General features: G+C 46.9%; 1 protein-coding gene across 6 annotated transcripts in view; it reads left to right on the top strand.

The window, feature by feature from the left end:
- The window catches only part of LOC311028572 (disco-interacting protein 2 homolog C-like), a 38,322-nt gene that overhangs the window by 8,914 nt on the left and 7,368 nt on the right, over positions 1-22,040 (top strand). Inside the window, exons 2-30 of one of the 6 annotated variants that reach the window (XM_084033213.1) lie at positions 943-1,014; positions 1,430-1,534; positions 1,935-2,060; positions 4,224-4,499; positions 4,630-4,752; positions 5,039-5,185; positions 6,284-6,403; positions 7,626-7,823; positions 8,016-8,107; positions 8,328-8,438; positions 8,719-8,842; positions 10,230-10,339; positions 10,559-10,661; positions 10,748-10,812; positions 11,189-11,282; positions 11,374-11,493; positions 13,216-13,330; positions 13,827-13,898; positions 14,484-14,623; positions 16,035-16,171; positions 16,651-16,859; positions 17,482-17,596; positions 17,949-18,150; positions 18,402-18,502; positions 19,751-19,831; positions 19,938-20,061; positions 20,385-20,506; positions 20,913-21,024; positions 21,581-21,690. In XM_084033213.1, the coding sequence (XP_083889339.1) occupies positions 943-1,014; positions 1,430-1,534; positions 1,935-2,060; positions 4,224-4,499; positions 4,630-4,752; positions 5,039-5,185; positions 6,284-6,403; positions 7,626-7,823; positions 8,016-8,107; positions 8,328-8,438; positions 8,719-8,842; positions 10,230-10,339; positions 10,559-10,661; positions 10,748-10,812; positions 11,189-11,282; positions 11,374-11,493; positions 13,216-13,330; positions 13,827-13,898; positions 14,484-14,623; positions 16,035-16,171; positions 16,651-16,859; positions 17,482-17,596; positions 17,949-18,150; positions 18,402-18,502; positions 19,751-19,831; positions 19,938-20,061; positions 20,385-20,506; positions 20,913-21,024; positions 21,581-21,690 (3,626 nt within the window). Of the gene's footprint in view, positions 1-942; positions 1,015-1,429; positions 1,535-1,934; positions 2,061-4,202; positions 4,500-4,629; positions 4,753-5,038; positions 5,186-6,283; positions 6,404-7,625; positions 7,824-8,015; positions 8,108-8,327; positions 8,439-8,718; positions 8,843-10,229; positions 10,340-10,558; positions 10,662-10,747; positions 10,813-11,188; positions 11,283-11,373; positions 11,494-13,215; positions 13,331-13,826; positions 13,899-14,483; positions 14,624-16,034; positions 16,172-16,650; positions 16,860-17,481; positions 17,597-17,948; positions 18,151-18,401; positions 18,503-19,750; positions 19,832-19,937; positions 20,062-20,384; positions 20,507-20,912; positions 21,025-21,580; positions 21,691-22,040 lie in introns of all 6 variants that reach the window. The other 5 variants (XM_084033212.1, XM_084033216.1, XM_084033217.1 and 2 more) reach the window with 5 other exon arrangements.

The raw sequence follows: 22,040 nt of genomic DNA, 5'->3' as shown, positions 1-22,040 counted from the left end.
CTTCATCTTCGTCTGTTCCCCGGGTCTTCGTCTTCGTCTGGTTCCCGGGTCTTCATCTTGGTCTGGTCCCCAGGTCTTCATCTTCGTCTAGTTCCCGGGTCTTCATCTTTGTTTGGTCCCCGGGTCTTCATCTTCGTCTGTTCCCCGGGTCTTCGTCTTCGTCTGGTTCCCGGGTCTTCATCTTCGTCTGGTCCCCGGGTCTTCATCTTCGTCTAGTTCCCGGGTCTTCATCTTTGTTTGGTCCCCGGGTCTTCATCTTCGTCTGTTCCCCGGGTCTTCGTCTTCGTCTGGTTCCCGGGTCTTCATCTTGGTCTGGTCCCCAGGTCTTCATCTTCGTCTAGTTCCCGGGTCTTCATCTTTGTTTGGTCCCCGGGTCTTCATCTTCGTCTGTTCCCCGGGTCTTCGTCTTCATCTGGTTCCCGGGTCTTCATCTTGGTCTGGTCCCCAGGTCTTCATCTTCGTCCGTTGTCCCGTGAGGTTTTTCTGCTCTTCCAGGTCTCCATCAGTGCGGCGGACTCGTCTTCTGTATAACACACACCAAAGTTGAGCCTCAGACGTGCGTGGACCAGAGACCTGGGGAGCCTCAGTGGACCAGAGACCTGGTGGTCTTCGTCATGACTCCCGCTTTGCTTTGACAACATTATAAAACACAGAGCTGGCAGAAGGCGACTCTCCAAGAGAACGATCTACATGTTTCCTTTCCACCGTCATTATTCATCACATTCTTCACTTCTGTTTGTTTTATTTCTGTTCCTCACGTTTAACCTCTAATTACCAGTCGAGGGAGAGACGTTAACAGACTGACAGACGAGGGGACAGTGGGTGCTTTTAATGTCCAACGAGACGCCGGCACCTCCCCTCCGGGTGTGAACGCCGGCAGACGACGCCAGGACGATGTGTTACCGGATCTAAGACTCTCTGTGTATCTCTGTCTGTTTGCAGGCGACATCACTCAGAAGGGTTATGAGAAGAAGAGGTCCAAACTGATCAGGGCATATGTTCCACACGCTGGAGGTAATTTAGTGACCTCTGACCCCTCAACACACACATAGCAACGTGTTCCCCATATCACCACTAGGGTGTCGATCTGCCATCGTCTCAAATACAGTCGCCATCAGTGGACGCAGGTTAAATCTCCCTCGGCCCCGTGGTCGTAACGTCTGTCAGGCAGCAGCAATATCACATTATTATTATTATGATTATTATTATTTGATTTATGTTGTTATTTCAGATTATTTCTTTTGCTTCATGATGTCAGAAAAATATCATTTTTCTGCTGATTCATCATCTCCATGTTTGTTTCTCTTTTTTTCTTTGCACTGTTTTTATTGCTTTTGTGAAACGTGTTTGTGTATATCTGTGTGTGTGTGTGTGTGTGTGTGTGTGTGTGTGTGTGTGTGTGTGTCCGTCTGCCTGCCTGCCTCTCTAGGTATGGAGGGGCCGATGTCTCATCGGGCCCCGCTCGGCCCGCCCTCCGCGGCCCGTTTCCACCGGCGGCGAACGTCCGGCACCAGAGACGAACGCTACCGATCAGGTACGGAAAATACAGGAGGACGCATAATCACTGCTGTTAATGAATATTTAATCAACTCGACTTCTCTGTTATTGTTAGCTGATGTTTCCTCCACAGGTTGTACAACCTTCATGCTAGGAGGTTCTTTTATATCCTGAATTGAATCTAAAATATGAATTCCAACTAATCAAGTCACTAAATTTGACATTAAAAAGAAGAGGCGTCGCTCGGTTGGAGTCTAGATGAGTTTCCTCTTCAGACTATTCATACATCAATATTAATTTACATTTGAAGCTAATTAGATTGACATATTACCAGTGATATCTGGCTCCTCCCACTGAGGTGGAATCAGTCTAATGTGTTTGATTTAAGAGTCCTGGTGGGAAACAGTGCATGAGTGAATGTGGTCTTCCTCCCTCAGACGTCCACACCGAGGCGGTGCAGGCCGTGCTGGCGCGACACGTGGAGAGGAAGGTGGCGGTGCCCATGCCTTCCAAAAGACGCTCGCTGGTGGTGCAGACCTCCATGGACGCTTACACGCCTCCAGGTGACGAGTCCATAACACACACCTGCACACACTGCAGCTGCAGCTCCAGATGTTGGATGGAGGAGTGAAAAATCATGGAATGAAAGGGAAGAGGTTTTGGGTTCACGATATACTCAAAAATATCGGGTTCAGACGCCAAAATACAGTATTTATCTGTGATTTAATATCAATAACCAGATGAAAAGGATGCTGAAATAACTCCATCATGATGGTGATCAGTAAAAAGTGCTGAGTCATGCTTTGTTAGGTCTGTCTGCAAGACCACAAGATAACTGCTGTTAAAACGCTGGTTTTCTGAATGGAGTCTGGTTGATGGTTGCTAGGCTACGCTAACATTGTAGCTGCTCCATCAACACTCCATATAAGGTCAACTAGACATAAATACAGCAGAGACCTTGTTGTTTGGACCACAGACAGTCTCTGGTTCCTCCACATAGTCTGGTCTCTGGACTAATGTGAGCTACTATCTAGACCTCTGGGGGACCACAGACAGTCTCTGGTTCCTCCACATAGTCTGGTCTCTGGACTAATGTGAGCTACTATCTAGACCTCTGGGGGACCACAGACAGTCTCTGGTTCCTCCACATGGTCTGGTCTGGTCTTTGGACTAATGCAAGCTACTATCTAGACCTCTGGGGGACCACAGACAGTCTCTGGTTCCTCCACATGGTCTGGTCTGGTCTTTGGACTAATGTGAGCTACTATCTAGACCTCTGGGGGACCACAGACAGTCTCTGGTTCCTCCACATGGTCTGGTCTGGTCTCTGGACTAATGTGAGCTGTGAAGTGAAGAGGTCTCAGCTGAACCGGGTCCCACTAAGCCCAGTGACCCCAGAGATCCTGCTCCGTGCCCAGACAGGATTATGTTCTTCAGAATGTTCATTCCCCCCAAAACAACAAAAACATATGTTGTGAGGCGTTCAAAGCCTCCAACAGTAAAACCAACCCCAGACGGCTGTGATGTCACCATGAAGTCGTGTCTCTGAGAGTCGACCTTTACCTCCAGTATGAGCTGGTGGGATTGGACCTCATGAGAGCCGATGTGTTGATGAATCTTAATGAAGGAAACCTAATCATTTTTTTCACCGGTAATTTGCTTTTTAACCTTTTCGGGGGTAAATCCCTAAGTGGAGCTGACGTCTCCCTCATTACTGATGTCCCTGAAGGCATCGCTCTGATGTCAGATTTCTGTGTAACACAGACGATGTTTGTTAACACGGTCTAAACTCAACTGGTCCTTCTGGTCGACGTGAGTTAACAACGTTTTTAAGAATCGTTTTGCTCCGACGGCGTAAAAACTTCCAACGATTGTTGTTTCACTGAATGGAGACCGTTTTTAAAAGTGGGAATCTGTTTGTCATTAAACGGCTCGCGTGACGGAGCTCTCTTTGGTCATATTAAATCTGTCTGGAGGTTTTGAACGGGGCTTCCTGACCCTGCAGGTCGATAGAAACGGACAGTTTCATTTGTGATTTTTAATATCGAGGAAATATAGATTTTTATGTTTTTCAGTTAATCCTGAATCCCAAACCTCCTCTTTTTGGTGTTTTTTCCTCCTCATCTGTTTTTAAAGCAGCATTTTTTACTAAAACTGATTTGTTTGTTATTTAATCTTTTATAAATACCCAACAAAATGTTAATTTACATTTATATTTTTTAAAAACTGTATTTAGTAATTATTTAGTGCACAGTACACACAAACCTCCTACTGACTATTACAATAATATATAAAAAATATATCTATAGATGTATAGATATATCAGTAGATGATGGGGGAAGAAAAAGAAGAAAAATATTGAATATATTTTAAAAAAATACCTGTAATTAAAATAATAAATACATTTTGAAGGGTGATAGATGCCTCAAAGCTCGTTAAACATCTGTATCACAGGGCTAACCAGTTAGCTTAGCATAATGACTGGAAGCAGGTGGAAACTGCTAGCCTGGCGCTGTTTAAAGGCAACACAACGCACCTAAAGCTCCTTCAGCCACACGTATCTAAAAACTGACACACCGCCGTTTTCAGTGTTGTGTTGATGTTGTGATGATGTTGTGTTGATGTTGACCTTGTGCTGACCTTGTGTTGACCTTGTGTTGACCTTGAGTGAAGGCTTGCCGGTAACGAACCCTGACTCTCACCAGGCCTGTCGCCCCTGTGCTCAGACTCGTCGTCGGGCTCGGAGGAGGAGGCGGGGCCGGGCGACGACATGTCGGGCATGGAGCACTGGATGAGCCGCCCGTCCCACCTAGGCCCCGCCCACCTGGGCTCCACCTCCTCCTCGTCCTCGTCCACGCAGAGCGGAGGCAGCGGCAACGCCGGGCGGCTGGCCGACTCGCTGGCACACACGCACATCTCGCACCTGGCGCACACACACCTGGGCCACACACACCTGGGCCAGCTGCACCACCAGCAGAGCCACCTGTCCCAGTCGCACCACGGTAAGACCCGCTGGTTTCAGGAGGGGGAGGGGCCTGGAGTCTACAACGCTCCGTGTCCCTCCACAATAAGAGCACCTGTATGTTAATGATGTAAAAGTCCCTGAACACACCTGTGGCGTGCTGCGTTCAGGTATCGGCCACCTGTCCCTGAAGAGGAAGGGCACGCTGAGCGTCGCCGAGAACGGAGGATCTCTGCGGCGATCCTGCGAGTTCGGATCCGACATGCTGTGGCCGCCGCCGCTGGAGTCAGACGGTACGTCCTGCTGCCCGTAGTCAGGGGTTACCATGGGAACGGACTCATCTTGTCGAGGTCCGACAAAACATCTGAACATAAGATAAATAATCAGTATATAATAAATCAGATTTTTGAGCACAGATCAAAGAGATTGAACACGTGATGAATATGAATCATGAAAAAATATGATGCGTTCTTACATCAGCTAGTATTTCAACCAGTAGACTGTTAACGCATCACATGTCTAACTGTCCAGAACACGGCGGTAAACGTGACCAATGAGCTTCTCCATCTCCCCCTCCAGAGAACCACTCAGCCCCCCCGGACGTGACGGGCTACTCCTCTGACTCCACCCACTCCCGCGCCGAGCGCCACCACATGGCCAACATGGGAACCATCGCCAGGAACACGCAGAAGTACGGCAACGCGGAGCGCATGGAGACGGGCGACGGTAAGAAGAGAATTACTTTATTAATCCCAGACTGGGAAATGATTATGTCACAGCAGTGAGTCAGCAAAAAACACTGTACATCTATAACATTCATATAAAAACACGATTTATACCGTGTATAAATACAGTGCAGACATATACAATAAACAATAAGAAACTATACAAGAATAAACAATAACTATTACTATGAAAATAGAGTCCAGAGTTCGCTCCGTCTTTTTTAAGCTCCTCCCCCCAAACCTCGGTATGAACTCAAATCGACCAATTACACTGCGTCATGTCACTCCTCTGGGGTTTTTAAGGAAAGCTGCCTTTTCTTTTCAGCGTGCTTCACAATCATGCAGTTAGAAAAGTGACAACGAGCGAGTCTGCGGTCCAGTTCGGAAGAAAGACATTATTATTATCACGACAAAAACACCTGAGGTTTGCAGGGATTGTTGTTAACGAGGTAACCAAGCTCCAAGCCTAATTAGTCGACCCACTATGTTCCTATAAACGACTCCGGCTCATTTCTCTAATACATGTAGAATGTAATATATAACAAATAACACTAAAACACTCGTTCTACTGCCTCACCAAACTCTGTTCTCAAATTTATTACTTTAAAGTTTCTTTAAATATTCATGAGTCGATTTTCTAGATATTTATTATCGGTTTATTTCTAAAATCCGCATGAACGTCTTCTTCAAATCAGATCCACCACACAGCTCTGATTTCAACAGAAAATACTTGTTGAGGACCATAAAAGGCCATTTTTTAATGGAGTCTGGTGCAGTGTGACATCACTTCCTGCAAACTTCACAAGGATCAGTTTTAATGATCCCTCCCCTTCCCCCGGCTGTCTTCTGCTGTTGAAACCTTTGCGATGTTGCTTGTAGGTGAACGTTTGTCTTGTAGTTTTCCGGTACCGGGGAGAACCGACGTTCTAGGGTTGGGATCACGAGACCCAGGACTTTTTATTTCCACTGCGCAGAATTAGCCCCAAACAGGAAATGATGAGATATTTTAATGTCGAGGGAAACTGTTGTTGTTCAGCAAGTCGTATAGCACAAATTAAAATTAAAAAACCAAATCTGTATGTGTGTGGGGTTTTTGCAGGTGTTCCAGTCAGCAGTCGCGTGTCCGCTAAAATCCAGCAGCTTGTGAACACGCTGAAGCAGCCTCGCAGACCTCCGCTGAGGGAGTTCTTTGTCGATGACTTTGACGAACTTCTGGAGGGTTAGACGCCGTCTTTCTGATTCTGTCTGTCTGGTTTTCTTTCACGTTATCCAATATGCTCTTTCATCACGTCGGGAGTATCATTCTCCTTGTGTTCAGCTTCACTTCACCTCATTGTGTCGTAAATAACGGCCGTCTGTCAGCGGGGGAACGCCGTCAGACACGGCGCCGAGGTGTCAGAGGGGGGCGTGGTCTCTTCTCCGTGGTCGTACGAGGCTCTTCTCCGTGGTCGGCTGTGGACGGACGTTAGACACCTCAGTCAATCAGTTTTTAGTGGACGCTATAGTCAGAATACATTTCCTCACTGTCAGACAGGAAACCGTTCTCTGCCACCAGACTCCATTGACAAAACCAGTGGTTTAACCTCCCAGCAGTGGTGAGTTCACCGCTGCCTGGATTAGTTAGTTAGGTTGAGTTGTTGTGACTTTGGTCCGAGGTATAAAATTGCCGTTTTTGCAAATGGAGTCTGGTGGTAGATTATGGCAGTGGAAATATTACACAAACATATATACACATTTTGTGTTTCTGTGTCTGCGTTTATCCAACAGCTGCTTTTTGTTGCTCAAACTGAAGTAGAGCTGAAACGATGACGAGATTGATCAATTAGTCAACGGATAATTAATTGGCAACTATTTAGTTCCAAACTTACAGCGTATAATAGGATGTTTTATAAATGACAGCACACAGCGGTTTATTAATAAAAAGCTTCGTAGACGGCTCGAGGTCGAATCCTGCAAATCCTCCATCTGCTGCCTCCGGTGGCCGTTTCTAAAAATGAAATCTGCTTCCGTTAAATCGCACATTGTTTAAACTTGACCAAATTTAGTGAAATGATCTTGATCTTAACCTCTCGGCACAGAAACCAATATTTTTTACATTTAAGTCCTAAAAGGCTGTCGAAAGAAATCAATATTTGTCAGTTTCTTCCTGTTTTAACTGACTTATTGATAGATGTATTCATAACACAGTAGCATTTAAAGTGTTGTAGTAGAGTTTAAAGGTATTACATATAATATACTATAAATACTTGTATTTAAATTTAAGAGAAGCACTACTTTTTTGTAATATTGGGAACTCCAATAAATAGCTGAAATGTTTCATAGTTATTCTGATAGAAAATGAATTGAATGGGTTGTAAACACAGATTTTGCTCTAAACTAAATATTAAAGCTGAGTTGTCGTTGTTGATGTCTGACGCCGCTGTCCGTTTCCTCGCCTCCAGTCCAGCAGCCGGACCCGAACCAGCCGCGGCCGGAGGGCGCCGAGATGATGCCGGTGCGGGGCGAGGCGCTGGGCGTGGTCACCAACTGGCCGCCGTCCCTGGAGGCGGCGCTCCAACGCTGGGGGACCATCTCCCCCAAAGCCCCCTGCCTCACCAGCCTGGACACGGCCGGCAAGCCGCTCTACGTCCTCACATACGGTAACCGCGCCGCATCAGCTGGTCACTTTCACGTAGAGATGTACTATATGGAGAGGGGAAGCCCCGCCCCCTTCGGGTGTCGCCCATAGTTACAGAAAAATATACGTTGTCAGATGTTTTTTGACCATGAATTAAAATCCCTCTCTTTCTCTCCCTCTATCCCCCCCCTGTCTCCTGTGTCTCCCCCTGTAGGAAAGCTGTGGTCTCGCAGCATCAAACTTGCCTACAACATCCTCCACAAACTGGGCAGCAAGCAGGAGCCCATGGTGCGACCGGGAGATCGGGTGAGTCACCCCCTCCTCACCCTCCTCCCCCCTGGTTTCTGGTGGTTGAGGGTTTCTTTCTGTTAGTTTCTATGGTTCATTCATTAAAGACACGAATGTCTTTGAACTTTGTGAGGAGATGCTTATATTCCCATTCACATATATTGACACCACTCATGTACAGCCTGTTAGCTTAGCGTAGCCTCTCTGACCAGGCTCCGCCTCCCCCTCTCTCCCCCAGGTGGCGCTGGTGTTCCCTAACAACGACCCCGTGGCCTTCATGGTGGCGTTCTACGGCTGTCTGCTGGCGGAGGTGGTCCCCGTTCCCATAGAGGTCCCCCTGAGTCGCAAGGTACCAGATCCACCTCCAACGCTGTAGTTTCTCTCCCGGAGGTCAGGTGACGCGGCTCTGCAGCGCCCCCTCTCTCCCCCCCTCCCTCCCCCATTCTGCATCTGTGCTGCAGGATTTTCCATAAAGTTTCAGCTGGAGAAACGGTGCAGCAGTGCAGCAAACCTCACGTTTTTTAATATCACGTGGCTCGGGTCCAGCTGTTTGTTTTTTATTATTAGATTCTCAGATGACAAAGCGAGCCTAACTGTCGGCCCCTCCCCCTCCCTGTATCGTCCAATAGGATGCCGGCAGTCAGCAGATTGGATTCCTGTTGGGCAGCTGTGGCGTTACCGTGGCGCTGACCAGTGACGCCTGCCATAAAGGGCTGCCCAAGAGCGCCACGGGGGAGATCCCACAGTTCAAAGGTGAGAGAGTCGTCCATCATCATGTGAAGCTGTCTGTCTGCGGGGGAGGAGGCGCTGTCTCACTGCGCGGCGTGAGACACGCTCAGAATGAATGAATCGCACAAAAAACTCACTCACTTCACACTCTCTTGTTTTTGTGTGTTTTCGGGGAAGTAAATTATACAAAAAATACAAAATAATTGTATATAAATGTAATTTGTAAATTAAAATGTTAATACAATACAAAGAAATGACTAATGTCTTTGTATTTTATATTAAAATCCATTTTCCTTCTTGTCAAACTTAATATTCTTATGTAAAATATCCCAAGCAATAATTTTATAATATTTTATAAGGACTTAATTGAAATCCTAATTTTGCAGCACTCAAATATTCTGAGTCTGGGGAATAAATCACAGCCAAGAAGATGGAGACGCTCTAATTTCTGACTCGCCGTCACTTTAAGTAGTAGAAGTATGTAATTACCATCAGCAAAGTACTTAGAAAGTATCGACGGTGCAGTAAAAGGCTCCCTGCCAGTGTTTTACTGTTATGATGTTTCTGGATTAATGTTACTGCCGCATTGATGTGTACGATGCATCCTAATAGAGCGCTGCTCCCCGTGGGTTCCTCTGATCTCCGTCCACTGATTCACAGCGAAGCCTCTACGTGGACGAGCTCATCATGTTAGAACCTCGTATTTACCAGCTGATCCAAGAGGTGTTTAAAAGAGTTGATTTAGCTGCAGGAGGACAACACTTCATCCATTCTGTGAGGTTTTACCTGGACAGGAAGTAACTCAAGCTGTATGTACCTCCCAAGATGTCCTGGAGAAGTAGAAGTACCTTAAATGTGCAGAACTTTCACTACTCATGTATATAAAGGGGTTGGTACGGTGCTGGAAACCTTTGAAAACACTTGAGTTTTAGTGTGGTGTTTTCAAGGTTAATTTAGACTAAAGGTCTTGAAATGTGTGTTATATGTGATGACATCTATGATAGAACAGAGAAAAGAAGATCTCCATATCTGAGGGACTGAAAACAGCATTTTCTGACATTTCTTTATGAAAAATGACTTTTGATGATGAACAGATGATGAAAATAGTTGGTGATTATATTTCTGTGGATCTGTTAGTGGAATTAGTTTTCCTTTCATTTGTGGTCCTTCTGTAAAAAGCTGTCTCCAAACATCATGTTGGTTGTTTAGAGGACAATAACATCTCATTTAATGTGATGAACAAGTGACATAATAAGTAGACTGAATACTGACCATTGGATTGATACAAAGATGGAGTTTACCACAGCTGGAAGGTGCTGGAAAAGCATGGAAATACACCTTGATGTGCTTGAGAAGTGCTTGAATGTGACTTTGGAGAAGGTGGAGATAAATGCATTCTGGTCTCTTGCAGGTTGGCCCAAGCTGCTCTGGTTTGTCACGGAGTCCAAGCACCTCTCCAAACCCCCCAGAGACTGGTTCCCTCACATCAAGGACGCCAACAACGACACGGCTTACATCGAGGTGAGCACAGATACACACAGACACACACACACACACACACACACACGCACACACACAGACACACACACACACGCACACACACAGACACACACACACACACACACGCACACACACACACACACACACACACACACACACACTCTCATACACACTTGGAAAAGCTACTCTGAAAAAACATGCGAGGTTTGCAAAAGTGACCATGAGCGTTTTCTCCCCCAGTATAAAACCTGTAAGGACGGCAGCGTGCTGGGAGTCACAGTGACGAGGATCGCTCTGCTGACGCACTGCCAGGCTCTCACACAGTCCTGCAGCTACACCGAGGGTACGCACACACACACACACACACACACACACACACACACACTCCAGCTTCACCATTTAACCCTCCTGTCCCTCTTCGGTCTGCAGCTGAGACCATAGTGAACGTTCTGGACTTTAAGAAGGATGTGGGCCTGTGGAACGGCATCCTGACGGTAAGCCCCGCCTCCTAGGGGTCAAAGGTTGCGGGAGCATGACCTTAATTTCCCCTTCGGGGGGAGGGGGGGTAAAAGCAATACTTTTTAAAGCTCGGCAGCTAATATTTGAGATACGGCAGCCAAACCCTGCATTTGAATAATTATCATCATATATACAGGAAATAAAAAACCCATCAGGTTAAAAACGTATGATAAGATACGTATCTCCCCACGGGATTAGCATAATAGTGCCCTTAGTTTGATCACTTTATAATGTTTTATAGACGAGTGTGTGATGTGTGTGTGTGTGTGTGTGTGTGTGTGTGTGTGTGTGTGTGTGTGTGTGTGTGTGTGTGTGTGTGTGTGTGTGTGTGTGTGTGTGTGTGTCCTGCAGAGTGTGATGAACATGATGCACGTGATCAGCGTTCCCTACTCGCTGATGAAGGTCAACCCTCTGTCCTGGATCCAGAAGGTCTGCCAGTACAAAGGTCAGACCCCCACAGTCCACCTACCACTTGGCTCCGCCCCCTCACCTGTCCGTCAACATTAATATGCTGACTTTCTTGTCCCCCCCTGCAGCCAAGGTGGCCTGTGTGAAGTCCAGGGACATGCACTGGGCTCTGGTGGCCCACAAGGACCAGAAGGACATCAACCTGAGCTCGCTGCGCATGCTGCTGGTGGCCGACGGCTCGAACCCCTGTAAGGTCCCGCTCCGCCCCCGCGGCAAGAGACGTAGAGATAGAGGGCGTAGAGGAGATGGAGGACGTAGAGATGGAGAGACGTAGAGATAGGGGGCATAGAGATGGAGGACATAGAGATGGAGAGACGTAGAGATAGAGGGCGTAGAGGAGATGGAGAGACGTAGAGATGGAGAGAAGTAGAGATAGGGGGCATAGAGATAGAGGGTGTAGAGATAGAGGGCGTAGAGGAGATGGAGGACGTAGAGATAGAGAGACGTAGAGATAGAGGGCGTAGAGGAGATGGAGGACGTAGAGATAGAGAGACGTAGAGATAGAGGGCGTAGAGGAGATGGAGGACGTAGAGATAGAGAGACGTAGAGATAGAGAGACGTAGAGATAGAGGACATAGAGATGGAGAGACATAGAGATAGAGGACATAGAGATGGAGAGACATAGAGATAGAGGACATAGAGATGGAGAGACGTAGAGATAGAGGACATAGAGATGGAGAGACATAGAGATAGAGGACATAGAGATGGAGAGACATAGAGATAGAGGACATAGAGATGGAGAGACATAGAGATAGAGGACATAGAGATGGAGAGACGTAGAGATAGAGGACATAGAGATGGAGAGACATAGAGATAGAGGACATAGAGATGGAGAGACATAGAGATGGAGAGACGTAGAGATAGGGGGCATAGAGGAGATGGAGAACGTAGAGATAGAGAGAAGTAGAGATAGACGACATAGAGATGGAGGATGTAGAGATAGAGGGCGTAGAGATAGGGGCCGTAGAGATGGAGGACATAGAGATGGAGAGACGTAGAGATAGGGGGCGTAGAGATGGAGGACATAGAGATGGAGAGACGTAGAGATAGGGGCCGTAGAGATGGAGGACATAGAGATGGAGAGACGTAGAGATAGGGGGCGTAGAGATGGAGGACATAGAGATGGAGAGACGTAGAGATAGGGGCCGTAGAGGAGATAGAGGACGTAGAGATAGAGAGACGTAGAGATAGAGATGGAGAGACGTAGAAATGGGGGCGTAGAAGAGATGGAGGACGTAGAGATAGAGGACGTAAAGATAGAGCGACGTAGAGATAGAGGACATAGAGATGGAGACACGTAGAGATAGGGGATGTAGAGGAGATGGAGGACGTAGAGATAGAGAGACGTAGAGATAGGGGGCGTAGAGGAGATGGAGGACGTAGAGATAGAGAGACGTAGAGATAGGGGGCGTAGAGGAGATGGAGGACGTAGAGATAGAGAGACGTAGAGATAGGGGGCGTAGAGGAGATGGAGGACGTAGAGATAGAGGACAAAGAAATGGAGAGACGTAGAGATAGGGGGTGTAGAGATGGAGGCAATAGAGACGGAGGACATAGAGCTAGATGACGTAGAGATGAAGGACGTCAGGGAAGCGTTAGCGTCTCTGGGGAATCAGGGAACTGGGTCACTTTACAGGAATAGAGCAGGATGTGTGTATTTGGTAGAATAAAGGTTCTAGAACACAGCAGTTAGACAGCAGGACATCATACTTATATGACTATAAGATGTACTTATGTACTTATACATCTGGGTACCTACAAGTAAATGATTACGAAGTAGTACATGATAATGTCATAAATACAGGGGGAATAATAATGAGGATCAATTAACCAATAAGTAATAATGATCCTGTACTTTGGTCTCTGGAGTGAAGGTAGTGAACAGCTGTGTTTGTGTTCGCGTCCCCCAGGGTCCATCTCCTCCTGCGACGCCTTCCTCAACGTCTTTCAGACCAAAGGGCTGAGGGCCGACGTCATCTGTCCCTGCGCCAGCTCGCCAGAGGCCCTGACGGTCGCCATCCGGAGGTGCACACACACACACACACACACCCCGTCAACCCGCTGCACCTACACAGATTATGCAAATATGAGAAGCACAAATATGCAAACATCCACAGAGAGTACGCAGTGTAAACACACAGGAGGCCGCCTGCACCTGCAGGAACCAATCAACCAATCACAGATCAGTACCGGCACAAGCGTCACACTGTAGATGTTTGGTTGTTTAACGTTTGATGACGAAGCAGCAACCAAACAGGAAGCAGAGACGATGTATTTAAAGGGACAGTTCACCCCAAAAACAAGATAAACTGATCCTGAGCTCTCTGTGATCCCGATAAAGTTTTCCATTGATCGTTTTGAAATGAACGGGGCCGAACGAAAGACGGCGAAAAGAAGACAAACATGTGAAAATGTTTAAGCAGCTGTAGTCGGATTGTCCTCCGTATGAACTATGATCTTTGTTTAACAACACGTTTGCCGTCTCTGCGTTGAACGTCTGTTTGCGCGGATGTGCTTTCAGTTTCGGGCGCTGCGTTCTCCCCGACGCCATTCGGCAGAAAACGTTCTCCGGGACGGCAGAGAGCCGCGAGAAGTGAGTACAGTCCAGTTATGTTGTTTCTGGTGGAACTAGTCCTTTAAAGAGTCACCGCTCTGATGGGTTTATACACAGGGAGTCTAACCGGTCAGCTGATATTTAAACACACATTTATACGTAGACACTTTACAGGAGTCATACTACGGGATGAGAACCAGACGTTTGATTGACTTTAGAGACACAAGACAAAACAAAATCACCAAAGTTTGTCCCGACTTTGTTTATTAAATCCAATCTTTACTTTTAAAACTGCATAAACACATGGACGAGCAGTATTATCTCTTAATATGTATTTCTCTTCTTTTAAGTGCTCTTTTGTGTTAAATCTATAAAACAAGTCCCAACAAAATTATACCTGACAATTTGTAGTCGCTGTATTATTCATGTTAAAGCAAACATAGAATATATTTATATATAATAGATCTTTCTGTTTCCAAATAAAAGCCTCTCGTTCTGTGGACAGGTTTCTTTGTGTTAACACAAGGCTTTTATTCTGAAATGCGTGCAGGACGATGTGGATAATATTGAACGTGGCTTGTTAAGTGTTCTGTGAGGTAACGTGTCCTTGTGTGTGGCGTCCAGGCCGGTGGAGGACAGCAGCCAGCCTCCGGGCCGCGGCGTCCTGTCCATGCAGGGTCTGACCTACGGGGTCGTCCGGGTCGACACCGAGGAACGCCTGTCGGTGCTCACCGTGCAGGACGTCGGCACCGTCACGCCGGGAGGTACGTCCACGCCTCGGGGGGATGTCAGTGGTTTTACACGTCGAAAGAGGAAACATTATCTTTAAGAATTAACGGAAGTAAACGAGTGGATTCAGCCGGTTTGACTGGAAAAATACACATATTCAAAACACAGCTTTAGAGTCGGACAGATTAACGGGAAATTCACAGATCAACGACGACAAAATTCCCAATTTTGTGGGAAAACGAATATATCTGTCACAAACACTTCACTTTCCAAGGTTGGATCATCTCCAGTTAAAAAGTGACTTTTAATGCGTTTCAAGGGTAAATATACTGAAACTTTAACTCTCTTTTATTGTCCACTGGTGCAAAGAGTGTGTTTGTGAAGGTGAATGGATGGAATACATAAATAAAGGTGTGTCTGGTTATAAAAATCTTATAAAGACGGCGTTCATTTACGCATTCCTTTAAGTCCTTTACGTGAAACATAAAAAGTGAAAATGAAGCTCGGTATGAAAGTTACTTTAAACACAATTAAAACGGTCGTTGACGAGAGAAAAGAACAATCCGGACCATAAAACCGGATTAAAGAAGGAAGGAAGGTTCAAACTCCTCCGCCCTGTCAACTCACACCACCCAGTGGTCGCCACGGCAACTGCATCTGCTCCATCACCACGGAAACTAAATCACAGGAGGAACCTGTTGGCTCCATTGAGCTCCGGGAACCTCGGAGAAACCAGATTTAAAACGTAGAAATCTAACCTTTAGAGGATATATTATTATATATATATAAATGTTAATATTTGGTAGTTTAACCCTTAACAATAAACTTCTAGAGACTGAGTCACAATATTATTCTGGAAATAATAGAAATGTGCTTCTTGGACTAAAACGTGCTGTAAAACCTTCAGAATTCAGAAACAAACATCGCTGATGGGAAACATCTTTCTGTTTCACTCAAATGAACCGCTGGGACATTTAAAATCTCAGCTTCCTACTGTATATTATCTTGTTTTATATTGAGTGATAAACACATTGTGATATTTCACTCAGGAATAGTGAATAAAACTAGAAATAATTTCCTTTTTTCATATTTGATGTATTCTGGTTTTACAGACTGCCAGCAGCAGAAAGGCAGAACTCATGACTATTTAATATCTGTTCATTTATCACAAGTAACGTTTAACTCAACGGCGTGTGATTAAGGACACGCTGGCTTCCTGTTATTAGATGTTCTCTTCCCGACCCAGTTCCTCCTGGAACCTGGTTTCTGGGTCGATGCAGACGTTAGGTCGCCGTCACAGCTGGTTCAGAACAGTCTACTTAAAACAGGTGTTTTCTCATCTGTGTTGAAATGGGGAATCATCTGCAGGAATTTAAAATGTAACTGTCTCTGTCTCTGTCCCCCGTCCCTGGTCCTGGTCCTGGTCCTGGTCCCCCTTCCCCTCAGGCCTGGTGTGTGTGGTGAAACCAGAAGGCGTCCCTCAGCTCTGTCAGACAGATGAGATCGGGGAGTTCTGTGTCTGCTCCATCGCCACGGGAACGTCCTACTACGGCCTCACCGGCATGACCAAGAACACCTTTGAGGTGAGGCGGCCACTAAACCTCCTCAGTGTTCATGGCAAAAGACACAAGAATCTCCTGAGATTAAATTCATACATTAATGAGAGAAAAAAAGCTGCATGTTTGACTGCAAACATCAACAGGAAGCAGCGAAGCATCTCTGCAGTTACATCATCGGTGTTCACTGTTCAGTCGCTGTGGTTCTGCAGAAAGCAACAAAACAGAGCTTAAAACGCCAAAATACAATAAAATCCAGCGACTGAGATGGAGATCTATATAACAGGAGAGAGGGGGGGGGGGGGGGGGGGGGGTGGTAAATGAGTCCACTTTATTAAGAGCAGCACCAGTGTGACATTATCAATATTAAAGTTAAAAATATCATATCTGATTTTAGAGCTCCAGCGCTGGCTTGTTGCCATGGCGACCCTGCAGCTGAAATGCCTGTGTGTGTGTGTGTGTGTGTGTGTGTGTGTGTGTGTGTGTGTGTGTGTGTGTGTGTGTAGGTCTACCCGGTGAGCTCCAGCGGGGGTTTGGTCAGTGATTATGCCTTCGTGCGTACCGGCCTGCTGGGCTTCATCGGGCCCGGCGGCCTCGTCTTCATCACCGGCAAGATGGACGGGCTCATCATGGTGAGCGGGCGGAGGCACAACGCCGACGACATCGTGGCCACGGCGCTGGCGGTGGAGCCGATGAAGTTCGTGTACAGGGGCAGGTGAGGAGAGGCGGATCGAAGGGACCTGAAACTATCATGTTGTGATTAGAAAACCTTCACTGCTTTACGTTCTGATGGAAGCTCTTCTCCACAAAAACAGCACTGTTACCTCACAGAAGCTACCAGGCACCGCTTGGGTTGATGTGTGACTAAAATCCCTGTTTTCCTCAATGGAGTCTGGTGGCGGATCACAGCCGTCCCTTTAACAAATAATCCCACCGTCAGCCGGTGGAGGGAGCCGGCCAGACGTCCCGACGCCGGCTCGTCGACTGTCACGCTGATAAATGAGCCCTTCCCCCGCACGGAATGAATCCAATAAAGTGGAGCAGCCGTGGACGGATCCAGAAAGAGTCATAAAGTGGAGTTTAATTGTGTCCACGGCCACCGAGCAGCACATTCATCTTCCCCCCGACAGGTTCCCAACGCTTCTGTTGGAAGAGAACAAAGGAACACATGGAAACCCATCCATTAAAAGACCCATCAACGTTTCCATTAGTGCATTTGAAATGTGTCTGTACTTAAATAATAGTGACATGTATAACAAACAGTCATCTGTGATCAGATAGAAACCCTTGCATAGCGGTGGCAGCAGGTTGATGGTGAGGTTTGCTCCGCCCTGCAGGATAGCGGTCTTCTCCGTGACGGTGCTGAGGGACGAGAGGATCGTGGTGGTGGCGGAGCAGAGGCCCGACTCCACCGAGGAGGACAGCTTCCAGTGGATGAGCCGCGTGCTGCAGGTACACCCCCGCCCACCTGTCTGAGTGGTCCGTCCTCCTCCCGGGTTCCAGCCCGCCCTCATGTCTGCCCACCTGAGTCTTCTGGTCCCATCAGGGTCTCGTGTGTCGTCTGCCTCATTTAAGTTTAAACTTTAAAGTGTTAATATATCTATTAATGAACAAGTCTTTTCTTTGTGATTAATTAATATGTAATATATTCACAAAGGGATTTCATGATGTCACGATGAGTTTTAGGTCCTGAAAGTTGTAGAATAGTTAACAAGCTTCCTGGAGGCGGGGTCAAAGGATGCCCCGCCCCCCTGGTGATCTAGGGTCTGACGGTCCCCCTTCTCCCCCCTATCCCCGTCCTCAGGCCATCGACAGCATCCACGGCGTGGGCGTCTTCTGCCTGGCTCTGGTGCCGGCCAACACGCTGCCCAAGACCCCTCTGGGGGGCATCCACCTGTCGGAGATCAAGCAGCTGTACCTGGAGGGGGGGCTGCACCCCTGCAACGTCCTCATGTGCCCCCACACCTGCGTCACCAACCTGCCCAAGCCCCGGCAGAAACAGCCAGGTGGGGAGCCGCCGCCCACACAGGTGATCAGGCTCTGAGAGCGCCGCAGGGGCTAACGTGTGTGTGTGTGTGTGTGTGTGTGTGTGTGTGTGTGTGTGTGTGTGTGTGTGTGTGTGTGTGTGTGTGTGTGTGTGTGTGTGTGTGTGTGTGTGTGTGTGTGTGTGTGTGTGTGTGTGTGTGTGTGTGTGCGTGCGTGCGTGCGTGCGTGCGTGCGTGCGTGCGTGCGTGCGTGTGCGTGCGTGTGTGTGCAGAGATCGGCCCCGCCTCTGTGATGGTGGGGAACCTGGTGTCGGGGAAGAGGATCGCTCAGGCCAGCGGCAGAGACCTGGGCCAGACCGACGACAACGACCAGGTGAGACGTCAGACTCGGTGATGTCATCGCTGAGCCGTCGCATAGCAACTGCCATCAACACACACAATGACGAATATGTTCGTAAGATAAAGTTCTACCCAAAAAGCTAGGATTTTATCACACAATAAAAACAAGAGGAATTTCCACAATCAGGATAATCATGAACATCGTTAGAGTTAATTGAAGAAGCTGCTTTAAAACAGGAAATAAAGAACAGACGATGTTTTATCTGTCCTTTTACGATCTTCACTAAAAGAATAAACATAACGTGACTCGTTTAAGAGTTTAAAGCATATTTTCATTATTTTCTCGAGAATATCGGGACATGAAATCTTCCTCCCACGGCTACTTTGTTGACATATTTAATTTGTTTTTATTTTATTAGCTTGGATACGTGATGAGAAACGAGATAAAGAAGAAGCTGAAACAATTAGTTGATTTTAACATTCAAATATTTATAAATGTATAAACATGCTGGTTCCCGTCTTTTGGCTTCTGGGAAAAACAAGACAGTATTATATTTAGTATTATATAAACATTATATTTGTGTTTTAGGTGATTTAATAGGACAAACAATTCACAGATTCATCAATATGGATAAAATATCTGATAAACTAATAATGGAAACAGTCGGCTGAGGTACTTTTCCCTGTTTTTAAATGTTGAAACATCAAGAAAAACTCCTTCCTCTGAGAAAGTTCAGAAGCTGAGGATGTTTCGATTAGTTCCTGATTGAGAAGTCAACATTTTCCGAGGATCAATACGAGTGAATCTGTTTGACTTCATCAGAATTCATGGTCGTTAAACTTCCTCATTGAGCCGGTGGCTTGTTTCCAGCGAAGTTTCTGAGACGCTGCAGCAGTAAAAGTGAATGGATCGATCGCTGGGAGTCGGTTTGAGGCGTCGCCGGGTCGTTTATTAACCGTCTGTAATATTGATTAAAGCTTTAAAATGCCGTTTGGACGACGGAGCTGCTGCAGAGAAGAACAGTCGGCCGAATATGAGACATAAACCAGATTTATTCTCACGTGGAAACGGCAGCTCGGCTGCATAAAAACCTTGAATTCTCGTGTGCAGCTTCAACACGATGAGCCCACGTAGAAGTCCTGACCCCTGTGACCCCGGTAGATGCGTCTTCACCGTTATTCGGATCAGAGGTTTCTCCGTCTTTGGTCTTGTGTTACAAACCAGGTCTGAAAGTAAACCGGGGATCCGGGTCCTGGTCCTCGCTCTCACCCTGTCTTTCAGTTCCTGTTCCTGTCGGAGGTTTTGCAGTGGCGAGCTCAGACCACGCCGGACCACATCCTCTACACGCTGCTCAGCTCCCGGGTACGCCACACATGTTTACATCTTACAGTATTGGTTATACAGATGTATATTTGTTGTTTTAGTCAACCTTTCCTCTCATCACTGTGCTCCTCCTCCCGTCCTCCAGGGGGCGGTGTCCAGCTCCCTCACCTGTCTGCAGCTCCATAAGAGGGCGGAGCGAGTGGCGGCGCTGCTGATGGAGAGGGCCGGTCTGCAGGAAGGAGACCACGTGGCTCTGGTCTACCCGCCAGGTGAGACAGGAAGCCCACCGTCTGATGGACTGGACCACGAAGCCAGGACTGGTCATTCACACCCCTGTGTGTGTGTGTGTGTGTGTGTGTGTGTGTGTGTGTGTGTGTGTGTGTGTCTCTGTGTGTGTGTGTGTGTGTGTGTGTGTGTGTGTGTGTGTGTCTCTGTGTGTGTGTGTGTGTGTGTGTGTGTGTGTGTCTCTGTGTGTGTGTGTGTGTGTGTGTGTGTGTGTCTGTCTCTGTGTGTGTGTCTCTGTGTGTGTGTGTGTGTGTGTGTGTGTGTGTGTGTGTGTGTGTGTGTGTGTGTGTGTGTGTGTGTGTGACAGGCATCGACCTGGTGGCGGCGTTCTACGGCTCCCTGTACGCCGGCTGCGTTCCCATCACGGTGCGGCCGCCTCACCCTCAGAACATCTCCACCACGCTGCCGACCGTCAAGATGATCGTGGAGGTCAGAGGTCACCCACACAGGCCATGCCTTTTAATCCACGCTTCCACTTTGTGACTGATCACGACGATTCACGCCGCCGCGTCCCGTAGCTTGAGACGGTTTAGTTTAAACGTACCAGACTGAACCGCTTGCCTTTTAATTTGAATAAAGAATCTTCACAAAAAAACAAACTAAATCCAAACAAAGAGAACAAAGCAGCAGAAAAACTAATGTCTAAACGAGTGAGAAGGTGTCTCTATTTTTATATCACTTCTCATTCTTTTTTTTGTTCTATAAACTTCTAGTTTACGTTTTTCTGGGGATCAATGAATTTGACAAACCATTACATGAACTAAAAGTAGGCTTGTTGATCCAGTGTTAAAATATACAAGTATACGTATATATACTGATATATGTGTACCTGCAGGTCAGCCACTCGGCCTGTGTGATGACCACGGCGGTCATCTGTAAGCTGCTGCGCTCCAAGGAGGCCACGGCCACCGTGGACATCAGGAACTGGCCTCCGGTCCTCGACACCGGTACGCTTCATCAGACTGGTATTAGAGCTGGTGTGTTGGTGTGAGTCTGGTCCAGATGGAAGGAGTCCCGACTCTGTCAGGGGGGGTTCACATATCTGAGGTCTCTGAGATCTGGACTCTGTAAACATTCAGTCACAAGGAGAATAAACATGGGACAACTCCAAATATTCAATGTTTGCATTTTTACTGAGAAATATGTGGGGAGACTGCTTGGAATAGACTGTTGATGTGACCATCCCATAATATTCACACACACACACTTTTCATGTGTCTGAGAATTAATTTGTACATTTGGTCAGATAACTGTAGGAATACATATTTAATTTGTTATTATTATTATTATTTTGCATATATTTTACCTTTACTTTATTATTTTGCATAAAGGAGTAATTTGAATTTTGTTAAAATTAAATATAGTATTCATTTAAAAAGCTTCCTGGTTTGAACTGAAAACCATTTTAAACCTCCGTCACCGAGTAGTGAATGTAACTCCACAGACTGACCGTGTGTGTGTGTGTGTGTGTGTGTGTGTGTGTGTGTGTGTGTGTGTGTCCAGATGACCTGCCAAAGAAGAAGCCTCCAGCCCTCTATAAACCCACCAACCCCGACGGTCTGGCCTATCTGGACTTCAGCGTGTCCACGACCGGCATGCTGGCCGGAGTCCAGGTCAGTGTTAATCCTCGTAGCCGTCGCCCCGGCAACAGACTTCCCTCCTTACTCCGTTTATCCGCCACATTTTCACTGCAGTCGACGCGGATCCGTGCGACACAAACAGGAACAGTTCACATCCGATGTACTTAAAGTTACTATGAGGAACCTTTAACTGGTTATGTTCAGTTCTGGACAAACACTACCGCTTTTGTCCACAGGGAGCGCTAAACCAGAACATGAAAGTTCCTCATCGTAGCTCTAAGTCTCTGTGTTTGAGAAATAAAGACCAAGATACAGAAATCCACCAGATATTCCTTGAAAACGTATGAAATTTAAAGTTTAACTGTCCGTCCTGTTCCGTGTTC

The sequence above is a fragment of the Eutrigla gurnardus genome (genome assembly GCF_963514095.1).
Source record: "Eutrigla gurnardus genome assembly, chromosome: 18".
Lineage (NCBI taxonomy): Eukaryota > Metazoa > Chordata > Actinopteri > Perciformes > Triglidae > Eutrigla > Eutrigla gurnardus.
The sequence above is the reverse complement of the archived record's forward strand: the minus strand, read 5'-3'. Positions and strand labels throughout refer to the sequence as shown.